The sequence below is a fragment of the Culex quinquefasciatus genome, chromosome 3 (assembly GCF_015732765.1).
Source record: "Culex quinquefasciatus strain JHB chromosome 3, VPISU_Cqui_1.0_pri_paternal, whole genome shotgun sequence".
NCBI classification, from domain to species: domain Eukaryota; kingdom Metazoa; phylum Arthropoda; class Insecta; order Diptera; family Culicidae; genus Culex; species Culex quinquefasciatus.
In genome coordinates this window covers 134,550,856-134,569,396 of record NC_051863.1, presented here as the reverse complement: position 1 = coordinate 134,569,396, position 18,541 = coordinate 134,550,856, and the positions used below count along the sequence as shown (strand labels likewise).

At 37.6% G+C, this 18,541-nt stretch overlaps 1 protein-coding gene across 7 annotated transcripts in view; it reads left to right on the top strand.

Moving 5' to 3' along the window:
* The window catches only part of LOC6036222 (microtubule-associated protein RP/EB family member 1), a 45,803-nt gene that overhangs the window by 17,427 nt on the left and 9,835 nt on the right, over nucleotides 1–18,541 (top strand). For 4 of the 7 annotated variants that reach the window (XM_038262330.1, XM_038262327.1, XM_038262329.1 and 1 more), the window contains exons 2-3: nucleotides 11,195–11,463; nucleotides 11,562–11,817. In XM_038262330.1, the coding sequence (XP_038118258.1) occupies nucleotides 11,197–11,463; nucleotides 11,562–11,817 (523 nt within the window). In that variant the 5' untranslated portion in view covers nucleotides 11,195–11,196. Of the gene's footprint in view, nucleotides 1–11,194; nucleotides 11,464–11,561; nucleotides 11,818–17,461; nucleotides 17,706–18,541 lie in introns of all 7 variants that reach the window. The other 3 variants (XM_038262331.1, XM_038262332.1, XM_001846245.2) reach the window with 1 other exon arrangement.

Below are 18,541 nucleotides of genomic sequence, written 5' to 3'. Positions count from 1 at the left end.
AGTAATAACAGCAATTATGTTTTAATCATTCTTTGATTTAAAATGATGATGAAGTTAAACAAAAATATCAAAAACTATACGTTTGCCAATTTAAAAAATACCATGGAAGTTATAAGTATTGTTGAACTTTTGATTATTTTTTCAAAGACTAATTGTTTGTGTTTCTACTATGAATCATTATAATGAAATTTTTGAAGTTTTCTTTATTTGTTGTTTAGTTTCTGTATTTACAAAAAATACCTACATTTGGTTTTTTTTTTTAAATTCATTGAGATTTTTTTTTCGGTGGTTAATATTGACTTTTCTTATAGAAAGTTTTTTGTTTAAAATCATTCTTTAAAAAAGAAATGCCTATTTTTTGAGCATTCTGGAAAAGTCTGGAAAAAAGTCGGGAAAAAGTCGGGAATTTGAATATGGAATTTGAGTGGTCACCCTGCCCTATCTTCAAACGGTGATAACTCAGGAACCACAAATCTTAGAGGGTCGGTCTTAGACTCAATTTTGAAGGAAATTGGACTAAGAATCCATTTCCGTGATCGAAATGTTGATTAATTTATTTTTTCTACCTATATTGCGCAATTGAAAACTTTAAACGGCCGTATCTCAAAACACCCCAACTTATTTTTTTTATTTGACCTCACCATCGTATTCCCCGGCCAATTTTACATAAGAATCACCTATCGACAGAAATGAATATGTTTCGTTCCAGAGATATCGAATTTTAAAGTTTAGTGTTTTCGAGATTACCTACATCAGCTTCATTCGCCGCATCTGCTAGAAGCACACAGGCGGGCTGAACAATAACTGATACCTGGTGTTCTGGGAGATGATTAATTTAATTTATATTTTTTATAATTTTACGCAAATATTTATTCAAATGGCTAATAGGGGAAATTCTCGTATGTTTGGCAGGTTAAGTCCTTGCTCCTAGTTTCGTCCAATTTGCTCATTTTCACTATTCAAACAACAAATTTTGCAAAACTTTTGATAGAAATTTGCTTGTTCACTTCTTATTGAGCTATTTATCACTCGATTTTAGTTGAAAACGCTTTTAATCAGCTGTAATTGAATGCCAAAGCGCTGATATAGCAACATTAGAGGAACGCTGGAATTAGATGCTGTTCCCCTACTTTGATCAATCTATTTTTGTGAAAGAAATATTTATTGGGTTATTTTGAATGCACCGTTTTTTTACGTGTTACTAACCGTTTTAGAGTATCTCCGAGTCCATGACTAGGGCCTTTATCATGGGCGGTAGCAAAATAGTGCCATTCAGCAAAAACCCCAAAACCTGCTTTATTATTATTATTTTTATTATTATTAAAGTTTATTATTGACACTTTACCATAATTTGGCAAATCTGATTTATGGTTTAAAAGATTGATCATATTGAATCAATTTTTATATTGTGAGCCAGCTCCATTTGATTAAAAGATGATTTTGGTCAAGGTACATTTAATTTAAAAAAAATCCTCATGCGTGAGGACAGCAGCCTTATTGTGTTCCAAGAATCCAAGAATGAAAGAAGAAAAAAAACTGTTGTTCGGACGGTGTCGAAATCATCGCAACTAAATTTGGGGAATTAGCCGCTTTGCAGCAGATCAAATTTATGATTTTCTTACATTTTTCTGTTTTATACTTTCCAGAAATCCTTTTCCTACTCCTTGTGATCGTCCTTCACTAGAGTACAACGTATCAACAAATTTTATTCATTTTAATTCATATTTTTTACTCAATAACAAGCCTAACCCGACAAACTTCGTTCTGCCTGCGTTTGTTGACGTTTTCGGCTTCAGCCTACTGTGATCAAAATATGAGTTTACGTAACTTTCTCCATACAATTTGCCAATGCTCCGGAATCGGTTCCAGAGTGGACAAAGTGTCAATTAGTTAGCGTAAGAACCTTCCTTGAGCTTATACGAACCCAACACAACAAAAAGCATCTCGATCCGACGTTCCGTGTTGCATTGATTCGCGTTCGAACAAAACCGTCGAAATTTTTTATATATATACAGCAATTCCCCACGAAAACAGCATGGAAAAAAACAAAAGTGCTCGGATCGGGCTCAAAATTTTTCTGGGGGTTCCCTGGCCGAAATAATTAGACCCGTATTTTTTTGTTTGGCCATTAGGGTGACCTACGGCGTGTTAGGGTGGTCTGAAAAATGGCCATTTTCGTCGATTTTCGCAAAACCACATTTTCAAAAATCATAACTCCTCGCCATTTTAACCGATTTCAATTGTCTTATACGCAAATGAAAGGTGATAAGTTGGCCTTTCAAAGAAAAATAATAAGAAGTTTCAAAATCTAGGCTAACATATGAAAGGGCGTATGAAACTTTTAAATGCCGTTTTGGCGGTGTCTGGACAAAGAGCCTATGTCTGGAAATATTTTATCGGATTCCCCGGACATTTTTACATAACATACTAAAAAATGGGAGGAGTTCATTAACAGGATTCCGAGATATGATTTTTTGAAAATAAAATCCGTGTTTTTTGACGCGCCGCGCGCAAAAACCGGAGAATGACGAAATTGGCAAAAAATCAGCTTTTTTCACTAAAACAGCGATAACTTTAAAATTTCAGCGATGACCTATACATGTCTGGGTACCAAAAGTTGCGTCTTTTAATCACGAAAATTTTGGTACCCAAACATCTATAGGTCATCGCTGAAATTTTGAAGTTATCGCAGTTTTAGTGAAAAAAGTTGAATTTTTGCCAATTTCGTCATTCTCCGGTTTTTGCGCGCGGCGCGTCAAAAAAACACGGATTTTATTTTCAAAAAATCATATCTCGGAATCCTGTTAATGAACTCCTCCCATTTTTTAGTATGTTATGTAAAAATGTCCGGGGAATCCAATAACATTATTTCCAGACATAGGCTCTTTGGTCCAGACACCGTCAAAACGGCATTTTAAAGTTTCATACACCCTTTTCATATGTTAGGCTAAATTTTTGAAACTTCTTACCATTTTTCTTTGAAAGGCCGACTTATCACCTTTCATTTGCGTATAAGACAATTGAAATCGGTTAAAATGGCGAGGAGTTATGATTTTTCGAAAAAAGTGGTTTTTGCGAAAATCGATGAAAATTGCCATTTTTCAGACCACCCTAACACGGCGTAGGTCACCCTAATGGCCAAACAAAAAAATACGGGTCTAATTATTTCAACCAGGGAACCCCCAGAAAAAAATTGAGCCCGATCCGAGGACTTTTGTTTTTTTCCATGCTGTTTTCGTGGAGAATTGCTGTATAGATAGATGTATCGTGCACTTATTGTTCAGTGTTACTAACAAGATTAATTGCATTTTCCTGCTCGCTTCGTCGGAATCCAATTCTGCCCTTTGCTGTGTGTCGTTATTGCTCTGTCCTGTGGGTTAGCACATAAATTCACTTCATTAATTTTTTCCAGTTTCCTACAGTGTTATACAGTTAATTTTTGCCCAATTTGGTAAAGATTATTTATGATGAAATATTATTTCAATAAATGACCAGGTAGCAGTTATTGATCGGACCGCCTGTGTGCTTCTAGCGGATGCGGCGAATAAAGCTGATGTACACAGCAAAAAATCCGATGGTAAAATCGCATGCAAAAGCATGCACATCACCTTCGTCAAAATAAACACTTAATATTACACACTGCATGTACAATTTTTGCAAACACAAAAAAAAAGTTGCAACCGACGGGATTCAAACCCAGCACCAACAGTAAGGACTGGCGCCTTAGCCCACTCGACTATCAGACCGATGAATAGATGTAAGGATAAACGAATATATGAGCTTAATATTTCGGTCAAGTAGGTTTCCCATACTGATGGGCTACATATTTCAGGGTGTAAAATCACATAAAATTGCATAAAATAATGCAATATTTATTTTACACCTAGGCCTTTTACACGCAGTTGGATTACTACTTTTTTAGCTGTGTAGGTAATCTCGAAAACACTAAACTTTAAAATTCGATATCTCTTTAACGAAACAAATTCATTTCTGTCGATAAGTGATTCTTATGTAAAATTGGCCGGGGAACACAATGGTGAGGTCAAATAAAAAAAATAAGTTGGGGTGTTTTGAGATACGGCCGTTTAAAGTTTTTAATTGCGCAATACAGGTAGAAAAAATAAATTAATCAACATTTCGATCACGGAAATGGATTCTACGTCCAATTTCCTTCAAAATTGAGTCTAAGACCGACCCTCTAAGATTTGTGGTTCCTGAGTTATCACCGTTTGAAGATAGGGGTTTTGCTCAAAAATCGGCAAAAAGTCGATTTTTTGGGAGGGTAGAAAAATGGAGGAGATGGTCCGATTTGGATGAAATTCAGGATTCTTGCATGTTTTGATAGTATCAACAGCCCTGCCAAATTTGAGCAAGATCGGAGAGGGTAATTTTCAAATGCTGTTCCGCTTCAGATGGAATGACCCGTATACAACATTGAAGGGAACATTCCAAAGCATAAGCCTACTACACTGGATTCATAAATTTTTATGTTTTTCTATGGTTTTTGGTGCATTTTCCTTAGGCGGTCCATTCTGCCCCCCTGCCCCTACATCGGAATTTCACAAAAATTCAAAATATTTTCAATTGATCTCAAACATGCGTAAGATGATTTTAAACGCAGGAAAATGCATTTCAATTTTCATTACAATTTTGAATTTCTTTGATTTTTTTGCCCCGCGATCCAATTTTTTGGTGAAAAGTCCTAATCATAATCTACAATTTTGCCGAAGACACCAAATCGATTAGAAAATCCCTTCTCAAGATATTACGCCTACAAATTTTACACCTGCCAAATTTACACAATTTTTACTGTGTATGATTAATATGTCTAGATATTGAGAATTGTGCATCCTTATGAACAAGAGCTGTATTAAAGAAAAATATGGTTAACAACAGAACTGCAAATATCGATTATATTCTTGATTTCTCTAAATCATAATCTTGAATTATGTTAATCGTACTTTCAACGTCTAATTGATTACTACAACTCTATCCTTGAAATTTGAGCTGATCGTAATCATTACCGATGATAATTGATTCATCCACTTGATTCGCACAGTGGGTATGTGAAAGCCTCCAAGCAATTCAATCTATTTTAAAGTTGACAGAACACACTTTACAAAACTATTTATGTGGGTGCGTCAGCAGCTCAAGTCCATAGGTGAGCCGTTCCCTTCTGCCAGTGCGAATAATTGCACGCGAGCAACTTTCAACAACTGATAGAACGACGATTCGCACAAATTCCAGTTTCGCTATCGATTTTCTCAAAGAGATGCCTATTTCCGCGTTCACGACGTGAACATGAGCCATAAAAAAGGGGCCTACACTACTATCACCTTGCACGCCTTAAAAGAAAGAATAATGAAGAATGAGTTTTTTTGCCGGAGTCCGGTGAAAGAGAAAAGTTGGACCTGATGATGGCTGCAGGTTGGCTGGTGCCGCATGGGAAGATAGCCATAATGTCTGAGGGACCGTGACCGAACGAGCGAATGAACGGGCGGGGCGAGACTTAATCGGTTCAATCCGTGCGAACTGTGGACAAGTGTGAGTGGATGTGGACCATTTCGCGGAAGGAAAAGAAAGAATGAAAAAAACCGTATAGGCTGGGATGATTTTTATGTGGCCGTCTTAATCCCGGTTGAGATTTTGATCTGGCGTGAATTATTTCGAAGAGGTTACTCATTGGATCACCGATTTTTGGAGTGGGATTTTGTGGAATTATTGGACAATATGCTTGAGCTTAGATGACTGTTACTCGGTTATTTTTTCCTTTCTGTAAGTTTTTTGAAAACTTTTTCTTACTCTTGTCTATTTCATAATTATAAGGTTATCGATTGAATTACGATGTAAAACATAACTGAAAGGAACACCAAAACTCTGTTACCTAAATGAACGCCTTGTAACTTGATTATTCACAAATACGAATTCACACACGAATTGAATTGAATTGCTATTTTGTTTGTCATTTACTCATGTTTCATTTTAAGGATTTTTGAAAAATAATTCAAAACTTTTTTCTTAAACTGCTTGTGATCAAATGATAAAAATTCAAGAAAAAAAACTCGATTTTGAGAACTGATTCTTCAAACGCATAATAAATTCTTCTCTCATATTCGGAACAGATTACAGATCGGCCCATGTTTAAAATAAAATGATAGAAAATCGACAATTTAACATAATGAGTCGCTTTTCCCTTCATTAAAAAGTATTTCTTTGGATCTTTCGATTGATGTATAGAATGTTTGGTTCGTGAATCTCCAGGAATGCATATCTTTTACAATAAAATATTTTGGCTGAACACATTGGAAATCGAGCTTTGGTATACTTTTATTCATTCTATGTAAAAAAATATAAATAATTTTCATATTTTTTGTCACCCGTCAATCGGCTCGAAAAATCAAGAGGCAAAACAAATATTTTTTCAAAAAGCATTAAAATTTTCATAAAAGTGAAAGTGAATCAGCTGAATTCCTCATTCGTAAAAGTGCATTCCTCATCGTTTAGAATCATTTTTAGCATGTTTGGGTTTATTCAAAAAACATTTAAAATATTGACATTCTGGCTTGTAACTTCACTTTTTACATTTGTTTGCCCACCTTTTTGATCACGGCTAAAAATCTAGTAAGTTTAAAAGTACACAAAATTGTTCACAAAATACCGTATTTTTTCAAATTTACTCAAATTTTCATAATTTGCAATATGAGTTTCAAACGAAGCGAAATTTTGTATGTTTTTTTTCAGTTCATGTGAAGTTTTTTCTTTTGTTAAAACTAAGATTTTCACAAAATGCCGTATTTTTTAGAATGTACTCAAATTTTTATAATTTGCAATATGGTTATCAAACGAAGCAAAATTCAGCACTTCATTAGAGTTTTTTTCTGGAAAATGTTCACAAATTACCGTATCTTTTCGATAATACACAGAAAAAAAAATGATGGTAATATTCATCAGGAAATGGTGACAGATCTTGTGGCAAAAAAATGTGTAATATTACATCAGGAATTGATGAATTATCATCAGTATTTGATGAATATTCATCAGGTTTAGATTTTTACACATTTTTTTTGAGTAATATTACTAAAAAAAATTAGTAATATTCAACCTACCAAATTTTCAACATTCCAAAATTCAACTTTTTTTTGCTGTGTACTTAAATTTTCAATATATGCAATATGCTGCCCCTGATCGCATAAATGTCCCATATGCATTTTCATCGTTTTTGAGTTAATGATGCAGTTTTGTTCAAAATCGTGTGATCTTTCAGAAAAGCACATAACATCCAGTACTTTGTTCTAGAAATCAGGAGGAAATCCAGTTTTTTCGTGAAAACTTAACACATAGCCTTATGTGTGGGACTAACTTCAAATACGTTTTTCTCAGGTTGCTGTTTTTGCATATGGGACATTTATGCGAACATGGGCAGTATGGGAAATATGCAATAGTGAAATGTTTTATGCTTTTTTCACTTTATTTGATTTTTTTTGAAAGTACTAAAATTTTCATAATTTGCAATATGGGTATCAAACGAAGCGAAATGTTGTATGCTTTTTCATTTTTTATTAGATTTTTATTGGGAAATACAAAAATTTTCACAAATTACCGTATCTTTCCGAAAATACTCAAATTGTCAAAATTTGCAATATGGGTGTAAAACGAAGCGAAATTTAGTTTGCTTTTTTCACTTTATTTGAGTTTTTTTTGTTCAAACTAAAATTATCACAAAATACCGTATTTTTTCGAATGTACTCAAATTTTAATAATTTGCAATACAGGTATCAAACAATGCAAAATTTAGCATGCTTTTAACTTTATTAGAGTTTTTTTTTTCTGGAAAATATTAAAATTTTCACAAATTACCGTATTTTTTCAAGTTTTCAAAATATGCAATATGGGTATCAAACGAAGCAAAATTTGGTATGCTTTTTCACTTTATTAGAGTTTTTCTAAAAAATACAAAAAGTTTCACAAATTACTGTATTTTTTCGAAAATACAAAAATTTTCAAAATATTCAACGTGGGTATCAAACGAAGCGAAATTGTGTATGCTTTTTTCACTTTATTGGACGAAGCGAAATTGTGTGTGCTTTTTTCACACCATTATAGTTTTTTTGAAAATACTTAGTTTTCTAAAAAAAACCGTATTTTTTCGAAAGTACTACAATTTTCATAATTTGCAATATGGGTATCAAACGAAGTGAAATTTTGTTTGCGGACGAATAACGGCTTTTTCACTTTCTAGAGTTTGTTTTTTTGTAAAATAGTTTTTTTTTCAATTTTCACAAAATACCGTATTTTTTTCAAAATATGCAATCTAAGAATCAAACGAAGGGAAATTTTTTAATTTTTAATTTTGCATATTAAAAAAAAAATCACCTTATTGGTTTATTTTGGGAAATAATTTTTTTTCACAAATAACCGTGTCTTTTCGAAAATACTCAAATTTTCAAAATGGGCAATATGGGTGTCAAACGAAGTGAATTTTTTTATGCTTTTTTCACTACATTGGAGTTTTTTTTTTGATAATGCTGAAATTTTCAAAAAATACCGTGTTTTCTCGAAAGTACTAAAATTTTCATAATTTGCAATATGGGTATCAAACGAAGCGAATTTTTGTTTGACTTTTCACTTTTTAGAGTTTGTGTTTCTGTAAAATACTAATTTTACCTTACCGTATTTTTTTCGAAAATACTCATTTTTTTTAAATTTGCAATGGAAATCAAACGACGCACTATTTTGTATGATATGAAGTATACACAATAGGGTGCGTCACAAAAGCAAAAAGTTGAGCTAGACCGCATAGGCGGGCAGAATATCATAGCTTCATGTCCCCAGAAGCTCTCCTGAAAATTTCAGCCAATTTGGTCAAGAATCCGAGGTGCCCACTCGATTTCAATTTTGTATCGGATTTTGGACCCGTTAGTATGGGGAAAACGACACTTTTTACATTTTATTGTCCTAAAAATCCAAAATTGATCCAAATAACTTTCTGGGCGAGCAGTTTATAGATTTTTATATGGGGAACAACTTTGTAGAACATTGCGGAACGATCTAAGAAGATCTGGCTTAGTTATAAGCAGTCATGCTTTTGAACGGGTTCTCCGTTCGTTCAAGTTCACACAGCAACACGAAAAATAACAGCTCTGAGAACGAACGCTCGTCTCTAAGAAACGTTCGTTCAGTAGGCTTTTTTGAAACGAACGGAGAACCCAGTTCAGAACTTCAACATTTTCCTTTGATAAGACCTCAGTAGACTAGCTAAACTTCATTGACTGTTAATCATCCGTTTACATATCAGTACTGCTAGCTTAGTGGTAACAATTAGGTTTAGTAATCAGAGGTAGTGAGTTCGAATCTCTTTTTTGCTGAACTAGAAAAGCATTGATTTTTTTTTTAAATCACTGTGGCAATAAGTTTTCGTTTCCATTTTAGTTGGGTTTCTTTTTGCTTTTTAACCGTTTCATTTAGACTCCCAATCCTCCCAGCTGGAGTATCCCTTAATTTGCATAAAATGTAATTTCAGTCGTCGTCAAAAAGTTGGTACACAAAAAACATATTTCAAAAAATTGAGATTCGAACTCACTTCCTTTGAATACTGTTCTTACATGTTACCACCGAGCTAACTAAGCTCTGTACAAATCATTCTACTGAATGTTTATTTAAGTTTAACAGTTGCCATAGAGAGCCTCTGGCTATAGGCGGTTCACAGAACGCGTTCCAAACTTTGAAGAGAACGGCACGAAAAAGTGACGTTCTGTTTTTGGAACGAAAATCAATGGCTCTTGCGCGGTGGGTTCGGTTCGTTTTGAAGAAAGAGAACGAACGCAGAACGGGTTCCGTTCAAATTGCATGACTGGTTATAAGTGGTTTAAGCCAAAAGTTTTTCCCAGGGTCGAACTTAGGATTTAGGTATAGCCTTTTTATCTAAATGGTAACTGTGATCAGAAAAAATAGACTGACAGGTGATGGATTTCTTGTTGACAACATTTTCATTGCAAATTTCAATGAAAGCAGAGCTGAGGTGAGAATTAAGTCTTTTCCATTAATTTTCTTTATACTTTGACCAGTTTGGGATCCTTTTAGGTCCTTCAGGTGTTCTGCCCGTCTATGCGGTCTAGCTCAACTTTTTGCTTTTGTGACGCACCCTAATACACAATTTAAATGTATGTATGAATCATGCCAAAAGGACTTACTATATAGCCAAAGGTGAATTATTGTGAACACTTTACACATTTTTCATACTTTTTCAAGACGCCGTGCCTTCCGATTAACGATGAGATAAGAAAGGCTTGCTAAATGCACAAAACAAGAGAGAAATTTATGTCATAAAAAACATTCTAATTTTAACATAAAATGTTTTTTTTAATTTTTTTTTTTCGGGAAGAACTGTTTCAACTAGGGTTAATTTTATCAACATTCCAAAGTTTTTTGACTGCTCATCGAACCACATGTCGAAGGGATCGTGCTTAAGTAAAAGGAACAATTTGGCAAATATCGAAGACAAATAGTGGGTTTGAATACCCTACAGCCTTCAATAAAGATGTCACAGCGCTCTAACCAATTAGGTGTAACTTTCATATATTTGTCATCGCAAAAACAATCCGCGGCTCAGCTTATTTGCCCAGCACTTGTCCGGCGACTCCTTCACCTTCCAATATATGCGTGGAATGTTCGACTGTTTATTGAGCACAATAAAACATTCCCCCCGTCATTCCTAGGTTTCGAGTGTAACCTATCCGGCTCTTTTCGGCGAAAATCCAGTTATGCAAACGCACCCATACCTTCCCCCCTCTCGATGGAATCACCAACCGGTTCGAGCTCAGTGCTTCAAAAAAGAGCGCGCGCGCGTCAATCGGCTCATCCGCGCACCTGCCATCGATTCCCTTCACTATCTCTATCTCGCTATTATTTGCCGATTCCCAATTGATTGGTTGCTGCAAGTGGGGTGAAATTTGATAATTGGCAAACAGGGCCGTTAGGCTGTCAACTTCAAATTGCTAATTGGACCTGGTTCGGCCGGATGACCTTGATTTGGAGGACGTACGTCCCTCATGGTGTCGATTCGAACATGAATAGAAAGTCCAGGAAGATTAATTTGTCGTCGGCGTGCCTTCCGAGCAGCAATGCGACGAAAAGAACTGTTTAAATCGCACTAAAACTAATCGCTTTCTTTTCCTTTTCCCCGTTCTTTTTCCAGAGATGGCCGTCAACGTGTACTCGACGAACGTGACCACAGACAACCTGTCGCGGCATGACATGCTCTCGTGGGTCAACGACTGCCTCCGGTCGCAGTTCAACAAGATCGAGGAGCTGTGCACGGGCGCCGCCTACTGCCAGTACATGGACATGCTGTTTCCGGGCTCCGTGCCGATGAAGCGCGTAAAATTTCGTACAAACCTCGAGCACGAGTACATCCAGAACTTCAAAATCCTGCAGGCGGCATTTAAGAAGATGAATGTTGATAAGGTAAGTGGGCGCAGATCCCGATCTCTACACCACACGGGGTCATCTTAAAACGCCGGCATTGCGGCGTTGTCTTTTGTGTCCTCTTCCCCCCACTCTAGGTCATCCCGGTGGACAAGCTGATAAAGGGCCGCTTTCAGGATAACTTTGAGTTTCTGCAGTGGTTCAAAAAGTTCTTCGACGCAAACTACGACGGGCGGGAGTACGACGCGATGGAGTCGCGCTTCGGCATCCCGCTCGGCTTGGGTGCGATCCAGCACGAGCTGGGCGTCGGGTGCGAGCTCCCCAAGCGGCATATCCAGGCGCCAAAAGCGCAGAAACTTCCCGCTGCGGTGCACCACGTTCCGCTGTCCACTGGTAGTGTTTTGTTTAGGCTGGCGTTTGCCAGCAAGTTGTCGTGAAGTCGCTGTTGTTTTTTGTTTCCGTTTGTGTTAGCACGGTGTTCCAAATAGAGTTGCAGAAAAGTTATCTAATTCGCAAATATTTTTATCAAATTACAAAATTTATAAGAAGGGTTGCCAGATCATGGAACTTTTGGACTCATTGAAAATGTCCTTTAAGTACCTAATAGGGTGAAAATAAAAAAAATCGACACCAGAGAAACCCCCTGATTCGATTCATTAGGCAAAAATAAGTAACTGTGAAAATGTGGAGCGAAATCGGTTAAGGATTAAGGGTCGCTTTTTATCGTTGAAGTTGGTGAAAAAATCTTTACATACAAAAACGTCTTCTTTAAATCGTTAATAGCTCGTCAGGCTTAACTCGGATCGTTTTGCGGTCTTCGACAAAGTTGTTTGTCATAGAATCTCACACTTAACAATAATTCGACACATTTTACGCCACCTTTTGGTGGAAATTTGAAATCTCTGCTTTTCCACATACATTTTATCGATTTTTCCCATAGGGACCATCCACAAACCACGTAGACACTTTTTTGGAAATGTCAACCCCCCTCCCCCATGCCCCTCATCGTGGACAATTTCCATACAAATAAAATCTTTTTTGTATGGAGCGTGGACAATCGCAAAACAGTTGCTTTGGAGGATTTGAACGGTGCGCGTCGCAGTCAACACGCCGGATTTTCGTTGCCGTTTCCGTCTTTGTTTCCCCCCCGATTGTGTGTATTTCGACCCGGGTGATTTCGCGAATGTTTGACAGTTGCTTTGGAGGATTTGAACGGTGCGCGTCGCAGTCAACACGCCGGATTTTCGTTGCCGTTTCTGTCTTTGTTTCCCCCCCCCGATTGTGTGTATTTCGACCCGGGTGATTTCGCGAATGTTTGACAGTTGCTTTGGAGGATTTGAACGGTGCGCGTCGCAGTCATCACGCCGGATTTTCGTTGCCGTTTCCGTCTTTGTTTCCCCCCCGATTGTGTGTATTTCGACCCGGGTGATTTCGCGAATGTTTGACAGTTGCTTTGGAGGATTTGAACGGTGCGCGTCGCAGTCAACACGCCGGATTTTCGTTGCCGTTTCTGTCTTTGTTTCCCCCCCCGATTGTGTGTATTTCGACCCGGGTGATTTCGCGAATGTTTGACAGTTGCTTTGGAGGATTTGAACGGTGCGTGTCGCAGTCAACACGCCGGATTTTCGTTGCCGTTTCCGTCTTTGTTTCCCCCCCGATTGTGTGTATTTCGACCCGGGTGATTTCGCGAATGTTTGACAGTTGCTTTGGAGGATTTGAACGGTGCGCGTCGCAGTCATCACGCCGGATTTTCGTTGCCGTTTCCGATTGTGTGTGTTTTTCGGTCCGGGTGGTTTCGCGTTTTCGCATTTTATTCGGTTTTATCTTTCCACAGCCGGCTGTCTAAGATTGAATCATTTATGCTAAACTCAACACCAAATAACCGGGAATAATCTCATCCGCATCCTTCGACTGTTTGCCTTGAGAATGCATAATACATCACACCATTAAACAAAATTTATTGATTATTGGGTCGCATCATCATCCTCTATGTTGAATCCTGGCCATTACCCTTACCCACTAACAAAATCCCAAGTAGAAGTAGTTTTCCGGCACACGTGGGGTGTGGATATCGTATAGAACCCACCCTTGGTAGCAACCTGTGCTAACTAACATTCCCGTCCCAATCCCCGAGATCTACAAACTGACATGGCGGGCGCCGTTGGTGGCCAATGACTGTTACCTATTTGCTTCAGATCTAGTTTTAATGATCTTGATGTTTTATCTTATCAACGCATTCATACATGCTGTTGATAAGGGAAACACCATTAGATCGTTCAAGCGTATGGTCGGTTGTATTGATAGGATATTACGGTCCTGTTCAGCAACGGAGAAGGACAACCATGGGTGGTCTCTCATGCTCATGCTCATGCTCATGGAGCGTGGACAATCGCAAAACAAACATAAAAAAAGTGTAAACAGGACCTTTAAAAAAAACCCCTAGAAAAGCGCTTGGGACGTTGTCTAATCACAAGACTTTCCAGCATGCTTTCATCGGACTGTCTGCGTTTGTGTTAGATTCAGTGTTGGAATTCGGGCGAGGAGAAGGCGGGACCATCCATAAACCACGTGGACATTTTTTTGGGAATCTGTTAACCTCCCCCCCCCCTTCATGGACAATTGTCCATACAAATAAAAACTTTTTTGTATGGATCGTGAACAATCGTCATAACATTTTCTTTTATAACACGTTCTACTTCTCGCGAGCGGCCAATTCTGGCTCGCGAGCTAGCCCGTTCGCGAACGGACGAGAGCACGTGCAATCGGCGAGTTTCTCTCTGCAGCTCGAGACTCGCGGCGAGAACTCAAGAGATAGGATTTTTCTCACTGGTTAGATTAGATTAAATGGATACCATTTTTTTAAATTAAAAAATATTTTATTCTCTCATTGCCCATTATTGCGTTCATCCAGGAAATTCCCGGGATTTTTCCAAAACCGGGAATTCCTGAATCCCGATGATTTTAGAGCAAAAAAAACAAGTTTTTGACGAGTTTTGAGGACGCTGTATCTTTTGTTAGGGGTAAGTTAGCACCATACTCTACAGTTGCAGAGCTTCTTTAGAGCAACCGAATACGAGTCCTGTTTTGACGTAGAAGTACGACTTTGTCGAAGGTACTGGGGTGCCATTCCAAAAAAACCGGGCCGAAGGCCCTGGTTAACTGCGTCATCCGTCAAACGCTTATATCTTCCTTCCCTCTAATCGAATCGACACGATTTATGTTCCATTCGATTCGAAAATTATTCAGCAATTTGCTATAAAAGTTTCATTGTTGGCAAAATAGTTTAACTATTGAAACAATTGAATGTTTTAAAATGTTTTCAAAATGCAGAGATTTTGCAAGCAAAATGAGCGCTTCCCACTCACGGACGGGAATGTCAAGTACCTATTTTGAGGGGAAAATCATCCGAGCAACGCGACCGAGTGTCGGTCGCGAAAAAGGAGGGGAAGTAGCGGGCCGAAATCATATATAAGAAAGTGCGCCAGTTTTCATTCCAACATTCACGTCTCAGACGTCGGACCGGCAACAGCAGCAGGAAAGCTCAGCCCAGAGCCGCAGCAGCAGGAGAGAGAGGGACCAGAACTGGAAAAGATGCGCGCATCGCTTTCTCGTCGTCACCGTCAGCCAGTTGCCTCTCGATGGCCGGACCGTTTGGATCTTTCGTGGTAGGGGGTGAAGACTTCCCAACTCTTCGGAGTTGCCTAACTCCCCGTCCCTCGTCCGCGCCTGCTGCCTTCCGCCGAAAAGCCTCTCGTGGGTCAAGCCGTGGTTGTGAAACAATCAGGACATCCAACTAGCTCGTCGCATTCGCGGCGAGCGCTTCTGAAAGAGTTACGTCGTATCCAATTCCAAACTGTTGAAAGAGTTGCCCTCATCCCTCGTCCCACCCGGGACGAGGCAGTGAGCTGCAATAATTTCAATTTAAATTTCAGGAACAAATTTTGGTCTTCGGGGGCGACGGAATGCACAGCTTGCTGAGGCTGCTCTCGCCCCCAACCTCTCTGCCCTCCCCCCATTCTGCTCTTAGCATTCTTGCCAAAATTCATCGAATGCTCTCGTTTATCTTCAAAATCAATAATTATGTATTGATTCATGCCTAGAAATGCTAAAAGTTTATTAATCTTTTTAATCTAATTGAAAATTTCACAGAATTTCATTTTTTCGAAAGTTCAATTTACCCGATTTGATTCTCACCAAACGCACACATCTAAACTTTACGTAGTCTACGCCATTCCGGTTATGTCTGTGACATAACTACTTTGACTTTCTATCCTTTTTTAAAGTTCACCCGGCGTCACCCTTTTAAAAGGGTATGTCAAATTCAGTACATTTTCGATACCCTTTTAAAGGGTGACGACGGGTGAACTTGAAAAAAGGATACTTTTTACTTTGAGTGTATGGTTTTCAAGGGCATCTTCTCTTTTTCAGGTTTAATTTGTTTTATCAAATAATTTATAAAAGTCCAATGTGAAATACTTTAAAAATCCAAATTTTGGAAAAGAGCGAAAGAGCCGTTCAAAAGAGCGGCTCTTTTTAATGAGCGAACGAAAATGAGCGGCTCCAAAAAAAGAACGGTTTTGCCCACCTCTACTAAATTGCTTTGTACTCAGATATCCAATGAATTTTCCTTGCCCTTGCGGTTAAATTACTGCAGTAGGCCTAGCCATTCCCAAGCAGACGGAAATAACTTGGGAATAAAAATTTTTGATATTTGAAAATACTAGGCCAATAACATTTTATGTTATTTATAACAAGATTGGTTATTCATCGTTATGATTTTTTTTGTTATTGAATTGTTATTGTAATAACAGACTAATAAAATTTTTAGTTATTCTTCGAACAAATCTTTGTTATTATTTTTTGTTATTTTAACAACTAATCCGATCATCCCAAAAACAGTTGGAGGTATGCTTCCATAGCAAAACATGTTATTCCAAAGTTGTATTGGCTTTCAACCAATATCAGACCAATAAGAAAGTTTGTTATGATAACATGAACTGTTATTAAACCTTTATGCAAAATTTTCAAGAAGATTTCATAACAATTTCTGTTATTTTAACAGTATTTGTTATTGAAATGGCATGAATTTTATTATTACCGTCTGCCCGGGTTAAAACAGATTGCTTGAATTGCGAGAATTCTTTACAAAACTTTTGTGCAAAGTAAGGGCAAGATGGGATAACCGCTCTAAAATCGGTGAAAATTGTTTCTATCATTCTAGTTATGGGATGTCCATAAATTAGGTGATGATAAAATCATCACACTGATGCTTTAGAAATCTTTTGAAAAATTGAAAGTTAAGATTATGCTAACAAACATTCATGTTTGAAGTTAAAGTTTAGAGTTGCTTGAAGAAAACCAATAGGAAACATTGCTTAGTGTATTTGTGGGCTTCCAATCTAATACCCGCTGACCGGCAGCGAAATTATGGAAAAGTATAATTTGTATCAGACTTGTAATATGCTGATACAGCTTATCTCAGTCCCGGATTAGCCCTTGCGCTGTATCCAGTTCGATTTATTTTTAAATTTGAGAGGAGCATTATAAGTTAGTAAGCTTAGACCGGTAAAGTGATGGATTTAATTTCGACACAAATCAAAACTTGCAAGGGAATTGAAAAATAAAATTACTATGGTTAATATCAGACAATCGATAACACAGGCTGAAAATTGGAACTAGGTCCAAATTGGGGACATTTTTCATGTTGTTGATGACAACTCTATCTGGAACACCGTGTTTTTTTCTCTCTATTATATGTCTGCCCGAACGAGGAGGGAGAGATTGGCTAAATAATTGGCTGGTCCCATACGGTTTCATCGACTGACTATCTGAATAATACCCCCGATTGGTTTCTGCTTCAACCTCACCATCGCAGGGTTACAGGTTAACTCATTACAGGACATCCGCTGCCGGTGTCCCCCCTTAAAACACATACACACCCATACTTCATCCATTCATACAAATAATCACATTGAGGCTTTTCCGTTTCGTTTAATTCTTTTTTTTTCTTCATTTTTCACTCTTTTTTTTTCTCTAGATAATCCCAATCGATAGACTAATCAAGGGTCGTTTCCAAGATAATTTTGAGTTTTTGCAATGGTTTAAGAAATTCTTCGACGCAAACTATGACGGTCGGGAGTACGATGCCATGCTGGCGCGGGATAACCTCCCGATGGGCATGGGCGGCGCTGGTGCACCGAAAGGCAACGGTGTCCCAATGGTGGCCGTCCCCCGCAAGGCACCACTCGTCTCATCCACATCACGAGATAAAATTAAACCGAGTATGTGTCTTGCCCCTTCTTATTTTATGCTTTCTTTATCATTTTTCCCAACCCGACCCACCCCTCTTCCTCCCCTTCCGACTAAGTTTTTGCTTTAGTTTCTCCAATTAGTGCAGTGCAATTTTCTGCAAGTTATTTCCTTTTTTTTTTGCTCAAGTTTAGTGTGCCCCCGCGGTCGGGCTCGCGGTTGGTCGCACACCCGACCTTTCCATACTCACTTCCTTCCCACCAATATCTTATCCATATCGCGTCTGTAAAGTGTAGTGCGCTTTATTTTGTTTTTGTTTTGTGTACATATTAAACAAAACTTTCTCTAAACTGTATTTTATGGTTTTACAAACTAAGTCTGTCCGTTAAACCTTTTGTGAAGTGTTATTTTTGTCTCGATTTGTCTTTCGTCGAAACAATTGGCAAAATTCGTCTCGAGTGCATGTGGATGGTGACGCGTTTATTTTTTTCGGAAAATTCATTGGAAAGTTAAACCAAGCTTACTAAATATTGTCGTTGCATGCGAAAATAACCACCGAATGTTACTAACAAATCCGCTTTGGAACATACAGCTAAAATTCAGGTCAAATTTGAAATTTGATTATTGCTTGCCGATATTTTTATACTATGTTTGAAAGTGGAAAAAATATTCAAGATTATTTTTTACTTTCATTAATACAAAATAAGTAAATAAAACTTAAAAAATCTTCAATTCAAAATTTTCTTGAAAAAGTTTGAAAAAAAAGTATTTTCTTTAGGTCTTAAAATTATAATTTTATTTTCCGATCATATTGTTGCAGTTATTAAAATGTTTTTGTTTGATTTGAAAACTTATTTTTACTATAATC